This window comes from Helianthus annuus, chromosome 2, assembly GCF_002127325.2.
Source record: "Helianthus annuus cultivar XRQ/B chromosome 2, HanXRQr2.0-SUNRISE, whole genome shotgun sequence".
NCBI lineage: Eukaryota > Viridiplantae > Streptophyta > Magnoliopsida > Asterales > Asteraceae > Helianthus > Helianthus annuus.
Genome location: NC_035434.2, coordinates 116347913 through 116368317, shown reverse-complemented (window position 1 = coordinate 116368317; position 20405 = coordinate 116347913). Strand labels below are relative to the sequence as shown.

Genomic DNA, 20405 nt, shown 5'->3' with positions numbered 1-20405 from the left:
TTAGCCACGGATAAGAGATTTCTTTCACATCGTGTATAACCTTATGAATCACACCATTCTTATTGTTAAAGATTTTATCGTTCCGCGCTTGGCATAACAACCATATCGTAAGTAAATAGATCGCGTGGATCATTCTCCTTTTAGTCGTTGACCAAGGTAGGTCTTGCAAATTGTTTTTACTGAATCCACATTGGCGCCATTTTGTATCTTCAGTCAAAGATGCACCTGCTCCCAAACATACTTTGCAAATTGACAAGTTACCAATATATGATCCGAAGTTTCATCCCTAAGCCCACACAACTTACAAGTCATAGAATGTAACTCTAAGCCTCTTGCCCGCAAAACGTCCCGTGTTGGAATCTTCTCGTCGATCGCCCGCCACGCAAACATATTACTTTTCGACGTTGCCTACTTGTTCCAAACAAAACCATTTGCTGAATCGTTATCAATTTCTCTCGCCAATTGTTGCCTCACTTCCTTCACTGAAAACGGCTCCTTCCCATCTTTCCAATACCAAAAATCACTTTGACTCGCTAACTACATGTACCAATTTGCCCATTAACATTTCCATTTCCAGTTTCTCCTTCAAAAATCACTTGACTCGCTAACTACATGGGTATTATAAATACAATGTATCATACAAATTCAAGTTATTCGGTGTCCATGTTACTCGGCTTAAAAGAATACAAGATTCTTGAAACCAAAAATCCACTTCGGTTTTGGTTTAAACTTGATCTGTTTTCGGCTGTTAATAATTAAACAAAAAGAAGGTTTGTGTCTGCAAACGTTCTTAAACATGATGAAAACTCACTTCAACCTCAAATAAATTTACACAATAAAATGAAAGCCCTGGTTAAGTTTAGGAATTATAACAAAGTAATTCAACTTCTTTCAAGATTAAAAAAAAATGTCAAAACTCATTACATTACAACCGTTCATTTCATTTCATGATATGAATAGAGAAACAAAGCCTCTTGATCATGAAACAATAATCACAATCTCATCCAATAGAAGCAACAATACCATCATAACAAACACAACTAAGTGACCTATCACGTATAGATTGCACAAGATCAAACAAGGCAGCTTGATGAATCATGAGAAACAAACAATCAAAATATATCTGCTAATATCCAATAACAAATCGACAGTTAATAAACCGTTCCAATGTACAGTTGCAAGGCACGTTCGCAAATCCAGCTTCTAAGAGATGGGGCAACAAAGAAAACCGCCGAATTCAAAGAGAACAAGTTCAGTTTCAACAAACCGAAACTGTACAGTATATCAACACATGTATATCTGCTCGAATCTTGTTGAAATTTGACATGATAAAATTATATCTACATTACTTTTCTTCATGCCTCTCTTAACCAAAACCAAAACCTTCATTGGCTTCATGAATTGCAAGCAGCAGTCTCTCCTCCAAATGCTCCTTTGAAGGGTACTCTGGTAAATCAAGCTGATTGAAACTGCATCCGCCAACCAATAAAAATTAATAATCAAATTGCAACTTTCGTCGTAAAAGTCAAGATACAAAATATTAATAATCTAAATTACCATGTGTGAGCTGAGGGCAAGTGATCGGGCCTTCCGTATGCTTTGTGAATCTGAAACTTTTGAGATCCGGAAATGCCTTGCAAAGCGCTAAATCCTTCTAACGGCACCTGTAAGTGAACATATATAACCATTTTTATGACTAGAAAACTATAAACAAACCTTGACAAAAATACGGAAGGAACAAACTGTAGTGAGCGAACCAGTTTGACACTTTTTTTGTTCTAAAAAGACCCGTTTCAACCGAACCCATATTTGTTAGAACCTGTATTGACCAAAACCCAAATGATAACTTCTAAAACAACCAGTTTTAACTCAACCTGGCAAAACAGACCCACCTTTGAGGTAGAGTGAGCAGAAAACCGAACCAAAACCGCAGAAACCAATTTAACCAAACCGCACAAGAAACCGATAAAACCGAACCTGAAGTTCCGGATCTGTTACGGTTTACATTTTTTGAACACCGAAAAAAAGACCCAAACCGTACCCAAAACCTAAAAAGTCATTTTTTGCAACAACCAAACCCTCCCACAAATAGCAAAGCTACTGGTAGGGTTTGGGGAGGGTGAGATGTCATGGATTAAACTTTTTATTTTTGAATCTTACGTAATTTTGTTCCAAAATACGAAAAACCGAACCGTTGCTAAAACCGAAATAACCGAAACCGAACGGTTTTCAATAACCGAAAACTAAACATTTCGGTTACGGATTCGTTTTTACCATAAAACCAAACCATGCACACCCCTACTTCGAGGCTTAATAAAATCAACATAAACAAGATAACCTACCTTTGAGGTACCAGTCACGAATTGCAACAACCGAGCCTTATCTTCTTTGCTGAAGCCTTGAGCAACCTCCCAAAACCACTGGATGATAGGAGATGCGGCACTATACCCAGAATACTCTGTATTCGCCTTCAAGTCATCCACTGAGAAGAAGATACAACATACAAACATACAAATTACTTTTTTAGGAAAACAAATAGAATGAGTGTTAGAAAGATAATGAGTAGAAATAGAAGAAACTCACAGTCGATATCCGGGAGTCCACTTATCAACAGTTCTAATTCCTTATCATGAAAGATGCTTATCAAATCCCGAGAAATCAACTCATTAAACCCTTCCAAGAAAGCGTTTATTTGTGGACGTATGGCAGTGGTCAACCGGTGCTCAGCGATTAAATCAACGTATTTATGTTTGTTTTCTTCAGTCACTCGAATGTTTCTTCCACCAGGGATTAGTTCGTAGTCAGTAACCTGGTTTAACAAAATCATAATTAATTAACTAGTAATTATTAACACTATCATCATTAATACAATTATGTAAGCTTTACCTCTGATCTTTCACATAATATCATCTTCTCTTCATCAGCATCGATACTAAACGTTAAATCTAGAACATCGCTGATATCATTCTACAGAAGTTATTTAAGCACACAAAAATTAATTAGCACAAAATATTATTATAAAAACTTCATCAAAATTATATTACAACAAATACTAATTTGAACACACACCTCAAGCATCCACTTCAAGTTCTTGAAGTAAGCTGGATCAATAGCTTCAATATCATGATACGTCACTTTCGCACCAAGAATGTGCTTGTAAAACGATCTTGTGAAATGAACATCAAGCAACTGACCATCAAACAGAGCTTTTCCAACCTAGAATAGAAAATTTCAAAACCCAATTACTAAATTAATGATTTAATCCGGGTTTACTTCACCTCTAATTAGTCAAAGTATAAGGACACTTACAACTCTTCCAACAAATTTGAAGTATGAAAGGTGTTCAGTCTGATAAACAGAATTAGGGTTCGGCTGAAACGTCGCATCATTGCCAACCGTTGTGAAAAGCAAAGCTCCCTTATCGAAAATAACCCTTGATAAAAGCTGATACCATTCTCTCGTAAGTCCACCAGCATCAATACCTTCTTCCCCTTGGAAATGAACAGTCAACCGACCCTTCAAATCTTGAGTTGACCTCATCCTCAATTGATTATACGAATCTTCAAGTATGTAAGCTCGTCTTACAGAGATCCTTAACGGACTATGATGATGATGATCATGTTGATGTTTGATTTTAGATCTAAAATGAGCCCGTTTGTTGTCAAAATCGATAAAACGGGGGACCTTTAGCATAAGCGAGAACGATTTTTCAAGTAATCCGGGGTTTTGGCGGATAAAAGCGTTAAGAAGTTTTCTATGTTTCTCCGAGAACTTCAAAAATACAACGTTTTTTTCATCGAGTTTTCCGACCGGCGAAGAAGTGGTTGGCTCGTCAATATTGGCACCGAAATCTTGCGTTCCACCTGGATTCCCGGGGTGCAATTTCTCACACATAACGAAGAAAGATTCTATATATGGCAAAATGTTTTGAGTGCCAGCTGGGAGTGGCGGCATTGCACCAGATGGTCTTGATGATGAGGCATTCGATGAATCAGATACGTCAGATGAGTCAGAGTAGCTCTCGATTTTGCTTATACATGTGCTTAATTCCGTCCACAATGGTTCTAAAGCAGAATTTATTTCACTCACGAGAGAAAGAGTAGCAGCTTGATCTGATTCGGTGAGTGTTTGATCTTTTTCCTGATTAAGTGACGCGACAAGTGAACTTAGTGCCTGTATAACCCTTAAGATTGCTGCTCCATCAGAAGCGGTAGTCGTTATAAGTGCTTTTTCAATTTCGCCAAAACGGTGTAGTTCATCCATAGCTGATAGTGTAAGGTTCTTCATAGCGCCAGCTAGCTCTGTGATGAACAAATGACAGTGACGTGGCGCCCATGTCACCAACTTCTTCAATACTTCCGCCACAAGTGCATATGCATTATCCGACAAACTAAAAAAACAATCATTGTTAGCACAACACAAATTTAAAAGAGACTTTTCACTGAAAATAAAACGATACCATTCACGTGCGAGCAGTGAGCAGAGAAGACGTAGTTCTGCTTGTGGCAAGTTTAGCAGAATAGTGTGAGAGTCGAATTCTGTAATACCACCAGAAGATGCGGGCTTAGAGGTGCTTTCGGCTTTGGGTGATTTGGAACCAGATGATTCTTCAGTAGCAGATACACCACGGTCAACCGGAGCTTGCTTGCTTTCAGCGTTATCAATGATGACATCTAGCAAGTTCAGCAACTGAAGAAAAAGGGAAAATCGTGTTCAGTGTTACAACATTGAACATTTAACGTATTTGGAAAAAAGAAATATTTACTACCTGCTCAAGATGTGCAATACTCCTCAAATAAAGTGGTTGATTCAGAAGACTTAACAGCATTGTTATCGCTAAGAAATCATCCGCTTGTTGGTTTTCTTTTTGATTTTCTTCGACAACCATGATAGCTTTTCCCCTTGACTTATCAAGATTCTCGGACTCCAATGGAGGCAACCTGAACTGAAGCAATAGTTTCGCAACGAACGTATGATTCCTAGCCAAATATGTTAACGTTTCTAGAACACGCCGTGACACCAACGGAGGTACACCTAAAACAAAACAAAAATATGATTTAGCATCTAAAGGAGAATGGTGCACAGCCCTTTGACAGTTGATATTATTGATAAGATCATTACCATCAAAGCATTGAGGACGAGAATACATAACATGACTCTGGCAGGCATAAAGTCTATATGATGGCTCAGAAGTATTCAAACTATTTCCAGGCTTTCTTATATCAAGCATCAATAAATCCATCAAAATTTTCACTACAGATGAACGGGTTTCCGCATGAGCACATAAATTTAATAGCAGTCTCTGGAGTTGCGGTTTGTATAGTGGCTGCACAAATGCAAAATAACACACTAATAAGAACATGCAAGCACATATGGTAATGAATACGATTAATAACACAACCTTCATAATAAAGCCTTTTAGTAGTTTCACGGCCCCTTTTTTACAAAAGTTTAACTTTACCCACTGTCTATGCAGTTAATACCGGTTATCGGTACCCATGTAAAATATCGGTGTGAGATTTCGGTACCGATATTATCGGCGATATTGACAGATATATCACCGATATTTGACCGATATATCACTGAAATTTGACTGATATAACCGATATATCACTGAATTGTTGGTGTTAAGTTACTATAACCGATATATCACTGAATTGTTAGTGTTAAATTGCTATAAATATATATAAATTCTGCATGATTAAAATTCCCGATATCCCACCAAGATAACCTATATCTCATATATCGGTCCTTGACTAATATCCGATATTTTACCGCATTAACTGCATAGCCCATTGTAGATTTAAAATAGAAAACAAATCAACCAGTATGAGAAATTATGACCTGAACAACACGAAGCAAGCGAATCATGGCTTTAAGATCTTGTGTGTCAACTAACGGAGCTCCATCAGTTTCAACAGGCTTACTTCCAGTTGACCTACGACTAATGACTCCACCACTGCCGGATCCAACTCCATCACCTCTTCTAGAAGATTCTCCCCGTCTGCTTCTCGGCAACATACCAAAAAGTGTCCGATTGTAACGACGAGCAAATCTCTCTCTCAACATGTTTGCCTCAGCAACAAGTGCAGGTGTAAGATTAGCAAGAACCGCATCAGATGATGTTAAAAGAACCTGAAAGAATAAAATATCAACAAGGATGATGTCATGATGGTCTTTCTTCTTCAAGTAGAATTATACTAGAAAAAGGTACCTCTTCTCTTAGCTCTGATGGGAATGTAGCAATTATAGATACGGTATCCATCTCCACAGGTTGACCTTCAAGTTCTTGTGAGCGGTGGGCCCCTTGTTGTGCTTGTTGCTGTGCTAAAACTTCTGCACGAATATCTGGGGGAAGTGCTGCAAGGAATTCAGGGTCTATGTCACCATCATTTTGCGGTTCAGTATTTGAAGGCTGAGCCACTGGACCCTGTCGACCCGAAAGAACCTCAGCCCGTAACTCCTCAGGAAGTGCATCCAGAAACGCAGGGTCAATTGGCGCAGAACCAGAACCAGAACCAGAACCCGAACCTGATCCCGAACCAGAACCACCATCACGTTGTGCATCTTGTGCAGGATCACTTTGGTCGGTTTCTTGACTAGGGTTTTCAGAAACTTCTGTTACACTATGAAGGGATGCATCTCTAACAGTTATTGATGTTGTGTTGAGCGGTACACTTACATTTATTCTCCTTGGACCTTCATCATGACCATCAGCACTTCCAATTTCAACATCAAGACTTCTAAGACTTTCTCCTAACGTGGCCCCACTTTCACTACTTTCTTGGCTCACAGCTTCAACATCCCGGGAAGCACCATCGTTTTGGTCAAACTGCATATCAACAGATTGATTTTGACCAACTGGCTGGGATTCATCTACTGTTGGTGTCCTTACAGTATCATGAGAGCCCACTTGATCACCATTACCATTGTTGCCAGTAGCGGTTTCTGGTACCATGCCAGCCGATTCTTGGGATTGGTCAGACTCGTTTTTGGTTTGACCCTCCACCGTTTTGTCTTGATCTGAAGCCTTTTCTGGAGACGGGCGCCTTAGATGAGAAACCAACAAATCTTCAAGGCCTGAGGGGATGCTAGATGCATTAGATCCAACTGTTTGTTGGTCATCAGTCCACATACTTAGACGATTTCCATGCTGTCCATGACGACCATTCCTCAGAGACCGAAAAATTGAATCCAAGCGGGACGAGGATGACTCCAAATTTCTTTCAAGTGGCCCATCACGAGCATTATCTGGAAAGACAACATAACAAGAAAGTCCATAACAATAAGATAAAGGAGACAATAGAGGTACCAATAACACATTAACTTAATTAAAAGTTAGGTTTTTTTATCTATTAACAACAGCCCTAAGTGTACTTCTAATGCATAAAATCTCCTAAATCGCTTTATCAAATGTATATAGATTATTATTAAAATCATTCAACTTTTGTAGCTATATTGAAATACTTTTTATTTATAAAAGCCAAAAATATAGAGTTTCAAGTCAACCCGACCTGTCAATTTGCCATTTCTAAGGACAGGTTTGCAAGTATGACCACCACAACGTAGCAGAGAAAAAGCTAAAACAATAATAAAAAAACTAAACAAAAAAGGGGAATTTTTGTAAAATAAGAGTTACCGGTTTGTCGGGAAGACACCGCACGTGAGGAAGAAGGTTCCATTAAAAGCGGATGCTGAAATGGAACAGAGCCATCACCAGATCTCCCCAAAAGATTATAAATAGACGTGGTACGACCTTGACGTCTAGAACCAAAAACTTCAACAGGCATCACATGTAAAGTATCATTGTTAAAGCTATGTTCTCTACCAAATACCTCAATATGATCCAAAACATTTATCCCATTCATTCCCTCACCCAATCTTAACAAAACTCCACCGTCATCATCCTCATCTTCTTCATCTTCTTCCTCAATCATATCCTCATCAAACTCATCTTCAATCTCATGGTCATCTTGATCAGTGTCGGGATGGGGCAAGTGATGATGAACTTCATCTTCTTCCAAATCATTCTGTCCATCGTCGTCATCATCGTCATCTCCATCCTCATCTTCGTTAACTTCATCTCCATCTCCAGACATATCCTCATCATCTTCATCAAGGTTTTCACGAATATCCGGTTGGATTTCAAATCTTATTCCAACAGAACCAAGACCGTTTTCAAGACCTCGTGTTTCCTCAGAAGTATCGTGCATGTAATCGTCCTCACTCGGGGGAGCAAAACCTCCATCAATATCCTGATCATGTTCCATGTCATCAGTAACTGCCTCAGATCCACCGTACGTTTGAACAGCACTAAAAGACTCGATAACTTCTGCAGGTGCGGAACTCGCATTAGGAAGAGATGCAGTTTCAGTTGACCGAGATACATCTACATCGCCAGTATTCTCAGTTTGACCTTGTTGACTATAATCATTAACCTTTGTTGGGTTATCTTTAGCGGTATTAGCTTCAGCAGCATGAACATGTTCTTTAGTAATCAGCTCCAAAACCTTTACAATCCCTGGTACAACCTTTAGTGACTCAGCGTGATCCAAATCCAGCATTTGTAACGTCCGTGTAAGCGACCTCACCAGCCCAACATCTATAAACGTAACCGAAACTTCACCAGAAACTGAAGAGCCTGTAGGTGAGCGCGCTGCCAGCACATCACCAAGTAAATCAACAAAAGCTTGAATGTCATTTCCAGGAGGCCGGTGAACTTTACTACCATCAATAAAATCGGTGAAGGCATTATTGATTTCTACAAATATTCTCCTCCTTGCTTCTGTAGATCGTACACAAGAAGCCACCAAGAACTGGCTGGCCCTACTGGATAATTTGTGTCTCCAGTCAGCATCTTTCTTTTCGCGTTTAGAATTTCTCAAATGAGGAAGAAATCTACAAAGAATGTGATGAAATATTCCACCGTTATTACTGCTGTTCAGTTCAGCATCTTTTCTTAACAGAACATGAACAGATGGACTATACATCATGAGAATCTCCTTTAAGAGCTTCAAAATAAACACAACTTTAGCCAACAATGCAGAAGATTCTTGACCACTATCTTCACTCTCTTCAGATCCTGAAGCAATAGCTTTTCCTTTACCCTTACTTGAAGCAACATCAATTTCCATATCTGTTGCTGAAGAGCTCTCTGCCGCTACTTCTGATGGGGGTATAAACGTAATTACTGACTCCAGAAGAAGCTCGATGACGGTTGTAAAACTCTGAGGTGGCTTACGATGAGCTTTTACATTCTTGTTACTTACCTCGGAAACTTTGATGCTACCGTCAGTTGTAGTCTGCGGTTTGATATTTTCCTTGCCACTTTCTTTTGATTTATCCTTTTCACGATCTTTTAACAAAACAACATACGGTCGTTCACCGATCATTTCAATTTGACACACAGCCCGTGCTGCCCGCATAAAGATCACAGGATCCCGTGAAATTACAGAGGTCAGATTCAACAGAAAGTTACGGGGCGTAAACCTTCCGTTAGACTGTCGATTGGCAGCCGTCACAACATTATGTTTGATTTCACTTTCCATTGCTTGTTGGAGCGTTTGGGGATCTTCTAGAATATGACGAATGATAGTAGCTGCAACATTATCAAAGCCAACAAATAGACTACTTGTAGGCAAAGATAGCAGTAAAGGTAAACCACCAGCTTCTAGAAAACTAACAGCAACAGAATGTGTTCTTGTAAGGGTAGCACATAACTGTAACACAGCATGGATCGTTTCAGCAGGAAGTTGTTTAGTTAAATATCCACAAGATATCTCAACAAATCTCTTTTGTTCCTCTACATCAATATGTTTTGATGATAATCTGGAATTAGTTTGTGACTTGTTTTGCTTTTCATCATCTATCACTACAGAATTCTGGTTACTGACATCATCTTTCTTTAACAACTCGGAAATATCAGCATTCAAGTTTTGGTCAACTTGAGAAAGACGGTCAACAGCAAGAAAAGCTGCGGTCACCCATTTTGGAACAGACAGTGCTTCGTTATCATGTGAACGAGAATTCCAGTCTGACAAAAGATCAGCTGCAACTTTAACCAGACCACTTTTAGAAGCAACTTCTCGAGCATCTTTATCTTCATTAAGTATCAAAGCAAGAACATGAAATAAAGATGATAGCATGTTGTTCTTTCCACCATCAGCATTAGAGCTGCAAAGCTTCACTTGTTCTAGAATAAATGATATAACATTTGACCTGTATTGACCTTCATCTTGAGAACATATCATTGCAAGAAGATCACGAACCGGGAAGGCTAAAGAATCTTTCGTTTCTAGAAGCTTTTTACATGTAGACAACAAGTCATCAACAGGTGGTAGTTGCACGGTTTCCTCTTCAATCTGACTATTTTCATTTGTACCAGTATCATCCTTCGACTCAGTTCCGGAATTCCCAAGGGACATAGCGAGTGCTCGAGCGAGTTCATCATCTTCTTGAACTTCCTCTGGATGTGAGAACAGCCACTCCATTGCCAGCTCAACACTGTTAGACCCCACTTGTCGTAAAGCCTCTTCTGCACGAGCTCTTGAAAACCCCATTTCTACAATTGTGGATATAGTTGTTTCGTTTGGTGGAGGGCCAGCAGGACGTGACCCCGCATTGCTTACACTTCTCACTTCAACCCCAGAAAATATGTGACGAATAATCGAGATTACAGTAGCAATGAAATCGTCATTACAATTGGTGAACTGTGGGTGTGTCCATACTGGGAGCACGGTTTTCAAAATCATAGACTGAAGAACCTTCACGAAAACCTCGGCATCACGTGGAAATGCCATGTCACCGGTTACAAGTGGTTGTGTAAGAAAATGTTTGGTGAATGGTGATAGAATAAAAGATGATGTCACCAAATGATCCATGAGCTTACCATAACTGGCTAACGGGCCATCTATCCATGACCGAACCGTTTCTTCTGAATCAGGCTTTGAAGATCCTTCATCAGTCTCCATTGGAGATGCGGGGGTCCTGTTGACTGTAAATAGCAGCTCACTGGTAGCTTCAAAAGTGGTCAAAACCAACTGAATTACACCACGACCATACAAACAATTTAACAAGACCGGGTTGCAGGTGTCGGGCTTTTCAAGTAGAATTCCATCAATAAAATCAATAACTTTACCCAGATAACGACATTTAGGCGACCATGATGCTACTGATCCAGAAGGCTTTACATGTCCTTCGAAGTTCATATGATCCAATGTTATCGAAGCAAATGTAGACGCCACTGATTTTGAAGCAGGTGTAACCGTCACCATTTCATCCCGTCTTCTAGAAGGAAGCAACATTGCTTTGCCTAGCTCTTGAAACAAGTGTGTAATGTGCAAAGAGAGTGACTTCATCATATCACGACAAGAAGAGTAATAAGACCTTTGCTTGTCAGCTTCCTGTGGCTCACCACCGCCGCTAGCAACATCTGCAGTACCGGATGGCGGTGATTGGTAGCCGCCACTACCTCCGAGATGCTGTGGAAGACCAGAAGCATTAGTGAGATCACGATACAGAGTAATCAGATCAAAAAACTGAGATTCAAAACTCCACCCCGACATCCTTCTTCTAAGCAGCGGGTCAAGAAACTGCCTAAAGGAATTAAATCTCTGCTCTTCAGATTCCGAGGTATTAGATTCGGAACGGCGGGGCCCACGAGCAGAACCAGAACCAGACCCATCATTCTCATCTTCAGTTTCAAACTTAACATCTTCAAGTAAAGCAATCTGCCATAAGATCTCACGGTGAGTCCGTCCAATATCTTCCAAAACATCCTTGCTATCATTCCCAAATTCTTGAAGCAATGCAGTGACCCATCTGTTGTCTTTAGAGGCAGCAAGAAACAAAAGGAATTCAACAAGAAAAAGTGAAGAAAAAACTCCAGAATCTGGAGTAGCTTTCGGGTCCAACAGAAACGATCCTGAAAGAGTACTGAACCCAGTTAAAGTTGACTTTAGATAACCCCGAAGAGCTGAACAAAAAGCACGTGCTAAAGGAGCCGAATGATGCTGAGTAAAACTCTTGAAAACCATTGTGCTATGCAAAGCAATTGACATCCCTTCTGATGATTGAGTTATACTCGGTCTCAACAACAGCTTCAATAAAGAGTCAATTCCCGCTTTTTCAACAAACAACCGGCACGTTTCTGCATTTTCCATTGTCCGGTGTACTAAAACCATCACATGGAAAATGCACAACTGAATAAACTGTTCATCACCAATTCCTTCGGACGCTGAATCTGTAGCAGTAGCACCGACTAGACATGGGCCCACGTTTTCTTTATCTTCGGTATCCATATCCATAACACTACTCTCGTTAACTTTCACCAATTTACCCTTTCCGTCCTCTATCGAAGCAATTTTGTTAACAATCTCAATAATCATATCCACACCAGTACCTCTTAATGCATTTACATGACGTAAAAGCTCCTCAACAGCATTTGCTAGAGGCACAATTCCATCATTCATTGCAAGCACGTATTTCTTATCAGTGAAAATATCAACCAAAAACCTTAAAGCTGAGCTGTCTTTAACTGATTCTAATCCCTTTGTGTTGAGACAAATAGCCCCGATACCGTTAGGAACACAAGTAAGAGCTTTTGAAGAAGAAAGAATTCCAGCTTTTATCGACTGTAAAAAAGCATCTGGAAGACCTAATTCATCCAATGAAGCATAGCAAGTGGGGTCTTTATGAATCATTTCACTCATAACAGTAACAGCTGCTGAATAAATATCTCCACCAAATTTACTCACATTTCCAAAAATCATTGACAAAGTGGCGGGTAAGGAAACATCATGAGCTCCTTGAGCCCGTGTTGAATTTGCTGGAGCATAAGTAGCAGAACCGAGTGCTTTCAACAGAACCCTAATGAGCCGTTTCTGTGAATAAAGCCAATCAATATTAGGGTTTGGATTTGGGTATGAGCACTCCCCAATGCTCATTGAATTATCAACTGTTTCAGAACCGATCACCCTGACTACTTCTATCTGCAATCTGTTAGTTAAAAGTTCTACCCCACCCAAATCTTTAAACAGAGTAACAGCTGAATTGCTGTAATCCATCAGCTTTTGCAGAGTCTTAACAGCTAAACAAACAAGATGCATGTGTGTAGGATCAGAATCTTCTAGAAGGGGTAAAAAAGTCGGAACCATCCCCGATCCACGTATAACACTGCCGGAGCTTGATGTAGATATGACATGAAGCAAATAGAACTGAAGAAGTGCTTCAACAAATGCAATAGATGATGGATCACTGGAGTTCTTTAAAGACGAAATCGCCCTTTGCAGCACGTTAAGAAGAATCATGCGATTTCCACCAGCAAAACTGATGCTTGACCCACTTAGAATCCGTGCCCGTTCATGAGATGATGAATAAGCAGCTAGTTGAGATCCCAGAGCAATCATTGCAAGCGTGCGAATTGTTCCAGGTATCATTTCTTCAGACTTCACTAATCTGATTAGCTCATTTGTATATTCAGGCTCATTCGCAAAGAAAGCCACAAGTTCATCGTGAGAATCACTTGATTGAACAAGAACAATAAAAGCAAGTAGGCAAATCTTGCTGTACAGCCTGCAAATTCTTGAAGAACGAAAGGCGTGTGCATATCTAATTCTTGTCAGCAATGAAAACCGATGTTCAGGAGGTACATTATACTGCTCAACCAACAGTTTCATTAAAGATAAATCATCCTCCTTACGCAAATGAAGATCAGGAATGTGAATAACACTTGTGTTGGTAGTTGTGCTTGAAGGACTTGTACCGTGCAACTCAAAATAGAGGGTAGAACCTACACGGTTTTGAGAGTTGTCGCTTTCTGTTTGTATATCAGATGGAAATAAGCTTAGGGTTTCATCTTGGGATTTTTCGTTTAACATGACACATGAATATAAACCCAAGCCCTCCTCTTTGCTTCCCCATCCTTGTGCTAGTGCCAAAAGGCAGCTGTTGATTGCACCACATCCTACAAGTTTCCCGCTTGCATGAAGTTTTGAAGGATTTATTTTTACTAATGCTGAAAGCGTCTCCAAGGTTGCAATGAGAATCTCGGGATCCGTTGATGCAAGCAAGAGCTTGAAATGCTGTAGAAACAAATCAAACTTCAGAAACAAATGTAAAAAAGAATAGAGCAAAACAAGGCACGTTGACTGAGCTGAGCTGACCCGCAAACAATTTTATTCTTTATAAAGGACAAAAATCATTAAAATGCTAATTATGATTATAAAACAATATTATTATTAGATTAACAAATCCAGATCTATGAATAGAACAATTCAAAAGATGTTATGCTTTAATAATAAACTTTACTCTGTTATATATTCAGCTTTTGTTGATTTGAACCATCCATAAGTCAACGGGCCAAAATGGCAAAATCGCCACCTTTAAATTAAAGTAACTCTCAATAGAATATCAGCAGATATTATCCCAACACCATATGAAATTCTGTTACAATATCGTGAAAACAATACCTCTAAGCCATCAAAAGAACTTTTGTTGTGGCAATTCTCTAAAATAATTTGCATCACACGCAGGATCTGGAGAACTGATTGTTTAGGAAAAAGAGTATCATCTTCTAGAGTATCCGCTAACAGAAGATCCTTCCTGCTAGATAAGTAAGCCTTGAAGTATGTATCAAAATGCAGAAATAATGGCCTCCAATGATGAAAATTTCCCTGAAAAGAATGAACTTGTTGAGCAAAATACAGAAACTAAATTAAATCACAATAAAGCACAACATATGATCTTTATCACCTTGTTGTACTCCCAGTGAAAACCTGAAAGAGGGATTGCTATATCTTGCAACGGACACTGAATCACCTTGTCAATGAATGCCTTCACTTTTGGGGGCTGCAAAACAAATAGAAAATATAAGCAAATCAATAATTCTTATTGATACACTACATATTAGAAAACACATATAAATACTGTCAAGCCATAAACATCAAACAGATGGCTATACAATTATTCGCCTTGAATAAAAAGTACTCAGCTTTTTTCTGGACCTTTCTACAATCTACATCAACAACTTTTAAGTATATGTAGATCAATCTTGTTAGTCATTGCACTAATTTCTATCAATCTTATGGCTTTACCCCTCAAAAAGTTGAATACGATTAAAGTGCCGTGTTGCAAGCATAATTAGGCTTTATGATGATCTCATCAAACTATAAGTACATAACGCGACTAAAAAGTTGCATTCAAATAAATATGTATGGCCTAGGATACTGTGCGCCTAATTGTATGGTGAAGTTCCAATCCTGTCATTACTGATGAACAAATGAAACAACTTCTCTGCGAGTTAACTCAACAAACTTTCACTAAAAGATGTGAATTATCTAACATCCTGCTGGTACATGTAGCCTCAGATTGAAAAAAAAAAACACAAACCAGTGGCAGCATAAAAGTATACAGAAAGAAAAGGTAAATTTTCCTTTTCAAAGAACCAAAGAGTTGGGCAGGCAACAGCAAGTTAGCAAACTGGTTCTCCAGAAAGTGGCTCTTAACTAAAGTACCAAACATCTATTAATCAATCATATACCAATAAAAAAACTCACAAAAACCTTTTAACAATGTAGCTATGCATCAAATAATAGAATAAGCCACTGCAGTTGCATATGAAACAGTAAGCAAAATACCTTATGTATCACAAAACTTACTTACCAAACTAAAACGTGTAATATATAGATTCCAAAACTTCCCTCAAGAAAAAGAATATTCCAACAACAATTGCAAGAAAAAGCATATACTATTTTACATTTAAAAAAACAAACAATGTACCAAGATCAAACCGTTAACATTCCAACAAAAGCGATTAAAAACTAAAAAACATAAACAAACACAGATCAAGTGACACTCAAACCTACACTCAAACACACACAATCACTACATATAGCAACAAAAACCTTCTAATCACGTTACTCAAATCACACAAACCCTAATTACACATCAGTCAACAAAACAACCATAATACAGCCCTAAGTTCAATCAATCCACCAAATTCACCCCCAAAATCACAAAAACCCCCCAATAAATCCGAACAATAACACTTGACGTAACCAAACAACAACTGAAAACGGTGAAAAACTCTTACAGTCTCGGAATCAAGCTTAACATTCGGACCGATGTGACCTTCACCGGACAAAAGCTGCCGTAACCTCGACGGCAAGCTCGATCTTAGGGCACCAGCCATTCGATTTCACAACCTCTTGGTTCTTCTACTTCTCTACACTCCTTTATACTGCAAAAACAACAGAAAAATCATCAATTCGTTAACAGAGAATCGATTAGTGATAACAGAATCGAACAAATCGAGAAGATGATCGATTGAATCGTACAGAAGATGCAAAGAGGCTCGTGGAGATGAAGAGATGATTCAGAAACATGAAAGTGAATTGAGAATCGGTGAGTATTGAGGGTTTATGTGTTGAAATATGAGCCCTAGAAGCCCAGAAGAGTAGAGAGAAAACGGGTGTGTGTGTTTGTGTGTGTTTGGGTTAACCCTTTGGGTTGGAGAAGAGAGCTGCTTATTATATATACAGGAGTTATAGTGTGTGAGATTGAAGCGGTTTTTACACTCCGGTCCATAGGGTGGATCTTTGGGAACGGGGAAAGTTGCATTAGTTGCCCTCTAGTTTTGGGTAAAGTTAAACTAGGTAGGTTTGGATAGTGAAAATGAGTTTAGGCTATGGGGTATGGTGGGTGTGGGTTTGGGGGCATGAGTTGACATGTGGAAAGCAAACTTAACCCATGCTCATGGGGTATGGTGGGGTTTGGGTTGGGGGCATGAGTTTGGTTTGGTCATTGAGAGTCCGTCATGTCACCTTGCTAGCCCGCCCCACGCCCGGCTTCAAACCCAAGCCCCAAGGGTCACGCCCAAACCCACGCCCCATACCTCATAGTCTTAAGAATATGTGTATTGGTCCATATCAATCGTGTCCCCATTTTTTTAGCATTTTGTAACATGTGTCAGTCTGGCCATTAAATGAGTATTATGGGGTGTTTTTCTAAAATGGGTGTAACGGGGATGTGGGCATTGTGTGACATTATGTTAAAATGGGTGTTAAACAATTAAATAAAAAAACATCCAAAAATTGTTATTGAGCAAACAAAAACCATCCAACCTATCATTGGCCAAAGAGATTGAGCACGGCGTGGAAAAAAGAACGCTAAACCAAGTTTCAGTTACTGAAAACAGAACCGTAAGATCCCGACGGTTGGTAATTTCTAACACAAACATGAGTGATACTGATATTTTTTACTTTCGGCACTCTTATGGTACGTGGTGTCAAATATGTGGTGGCTCTCATAAAGAATTAGAATGTTATTTTCATAATTATAAGCCTCATTATATAGACCCATTGTTTTCCTGTAGCCTTAAGAGGGGCGAAAGTAAAAATAATCCCTATCTCTCCCTCGAATGCTCTCAACCAGACCTTCTAGGAGTAATGCTTCTTGATGAACTATTTCAATTAGAAGATCTAATTCTTAATTGGTTAAAAGAACTTAAGATGGATTTCATTGATTCATCTCAAGACGATACCCAAGAAGAATTGTTGGGATCGCATTCGAATAAAAACAACTTCGTTGTTCCCGACATGACCTTCAACTCTAGCGAAGACTTAGGCGATAGTCGATTGTGCCGTGAAGGACTCTCCATCGACTTCGTTCGGTGCATACATAGACCTGAGCGATTCGGCATACACCTTCTTTAACGAGAGCCCGGGAAAGGGTTGGACTTGTCCACCTACATTTAGCATAGGAATCACCCTCACCGACAACCTCTTGCGTTCTCGTCTTAATCTAGAGCAATTAAGGTATTGATATTCGCTAATTTACACATATTTTAGTCCCCCATTTTATCCCCATTTTATGCGTTTTCGGCCGTAAAACCGTCATGCGGATACTTAATCATGTATACTTTTGTTTACAGGCCTAAAACAACATACCAGACAAGATGATAGTGAAAACGAGGATTTTCCGGGTGAAACGAATGAACTGCGAACATTCTGTGGAAAATTCTGACCTGGGCAAGTTGCACCCCCGTGCGACTGGTGGCACCCCCGTGCGGATACGACAATAAGGCTCAGCTCGGCGTTGCACCCCCGTGCAACTGGTGGCACCCCCGTGCGGATGCGACAACAAAGCTCAGCTCAGCGTTGCACACCCAGTGCGATCAGGAGTGCAACGAAATCCCGGCAACGCACCCCCGTGCGACTGGTTGCACCCCCTGCGACTGGTTGCACCCGCATGCGGATTCGATGACCAGCCCCGATCCCGGATATGCACGGCCGTGCCAATTGAAGAACGGCCGTGCGTGTCCGAAGACCAGTCAACGATCTGTGACGTCACGCAGTATGGTGGATCACCACCAATAATTGCTTAAAGTGCACGGCCGTGCCAAACCAAGAACGACCGTGCAACTTCGAAAAAGCATAAAAACAGAACAGAACCATTCTATTAGTAACTCTGGACATTTTGGGAGCTCTGCAGGCGATTTTGAGGCTCCGAAGGCTTCTGCTTTCACTCGGATTCAAGCCACATTGCCCGGTTTTGCTCATTTACTATCCAGATTCTCATTCTTATGCTTGTTTATGGTTTGGTTTCTCAAATCTTTCCATAATTTTGTTATGTTTCAAGCATTTAGACTGATTATTATGTATTAATGTAAGCCTTTGGGCAAAAACACAACAATCCCTTGCTTGATTATAACCATTAGTATGTTGATCTATGTTTGTAATGAAAGTTGGAAGTGTTTTCTATGATTATCTTTGATGATTAGTTTGCAACCTTGTTATTGATATTGATTTCTTGATTATAAGTAATTGTGTTGGATGATTGGTGCTTGGTTAGGTAAGATAGTTGCAAAATGAAGCTTATTTAATCATGTATTAGTAAACTTTTAATTTGGTTAACTAGTTTAACTTGGTTAAAATGTAGGCACCATGATACTCTAACGGGTTAGTGGTTTAATAAAATGTAATTATTATTAATCAAGAGAGCTTGCCCTCACGGAAGGACTCTAACGGGTTAGATGGTGTGGTTACGAATTCTTGCCATGATTTGTTAGCTTAGTTAGTAGTTTCGGCCAAAATTGCTATCTTGGTGAATTTATGTGCAAGATTTGTAAAATGAACTCGGTTGTGATTTAATCTAGTTTATGCTTGTCTCGGTGGTTGCATTGTGTTTATCGGTGTTGCTTTCCTTGATTAAGTGAGGTTAGAAAACTCCTAACGGATGACTAACTTATTTTTAGGAGATTTTTGTAGACATTTATCAATTGCACGTTAAAGAACAATTTTAGGTGGTTAAAGTGTGTTTATCGTTTTAACTTTCCGAATGATTGTCATGTTAGGATTCCCGAAAGGGATACTAATTTTCTCGAAATGGAAAATTGACCGAATACTTCTAGTGCCAAAACTGACTTAGTTGACATGCTTTGGTTGTGTATTAAGCAAGGCTATTTATATATAATTTACTATGTTTTATAAGTATTTATTTATGCTTACTTTAGATTAATTAAAACCAAAACAACTTATGTTTTTACCGGTAATTTAGTGGCAAAGGTCTAGTATTATTTCTCCGCCCATTTCCGTGGATCGATACTTGGTTCTTACCGATACTTTACTACATATATGACGGGGTACACTTGCCCTTTCGTGTGTGTTTTGATGTAAAAGTAATAATCACTTTTATAAATTTAAAACCAATTCGTGTGTAATTTCATTGTAAAAATATGTGTAGTCACGCACGTACCAAGTTTTTGGCGCCGCTGCCGGGGAAGTGGCGAGTTTTAGGAACGACCCGAGTCATTGTGTTATCGGTGTATATACTTGTTAATATTTGTGTATACTTTCGTGATTATTTATTCGTTGATTTATCTGTTAATATTTCTTGTTTTTAATTTAATTTATTCGTTTTCATGATTCTTTTGTACACTTGTAAATTTTTATTCTATCTATTTGTTCTAATCCGGATTTATTTATTCATTTATTCGTTGAATTTTCGGCTCTTAAAAATCGTTTTTGCACTAGCCGATTCGATTATTTTCATTGCTTTAATTTTTATAAAAATTTCGGCCCATTTTCGGATTTTTATAAATTTTTCAGCCCATTTAAAATAATATTCTGTTTCTTTTTAGCAAAAAAAAAAAAAAAAAAAACAGCCTTAGTATAATAATATAATATTCTTGTCGAGCAATTTTTCGTGTCCTCAACCCCTGCTCCCGACGCTGCTGAGCCTTCAGACGAACCCGAGCGTGATCTGAGGAGACGTCTTCATTAGAGATCCCGTGCGGTTGCGCTGCAACTCGCAGCAGCTGTGGACGAGCAGGTGGTATCCGTTGAGACAGAGGGCCCAGCCGACGAAGGACACATCATCATGGCTAACGACAAGAAGCGTGTTTACGA

General features: G+C 39.2%; 1 protein-coding gene across 1 annotated transcript; it reads right to left on the bottom strand.

The window, feature by feature from the left end:
- Positions 1–1091: 1091 nt before the first annotated feature.
- LOC110919852 (E3 ubiquitin-protein ligase UPL2) lies at positions 1092–16519 on the bottom strand. The gene is made up of 17 exons (XM_022164102.2): positions 16335–16519; positions 16091–16237; positions 14752–14847; positions 14469–14672; positions 7640–14081; positions 6215–7251; positions 5845–6135; positions 5122–5326; positions 4769–5034; positions 4460–4689; positions 3310–4390; positions 3070–3216; positions 2887–2967; positions 2584–2809; positions 2343–2482; positions 1558–1664; positions 1092–1469 (listed from the first exon to the last, which is right to left on the bottom strand). The coding sequence occupies exons 2-17, from the start codon at positions 16187–16189 to the stop codon at positions 1367–1369; spliced, it is 10755 nt and encodes a 3584-aa protein (XP_022019794.1). The 5' UTR covers positions 16190–16237; positions 16335–16519; the 3' UTR covers positions 1092–1366.
- Positions 16520–20405: the final 3886 nt, after the last annotated feature.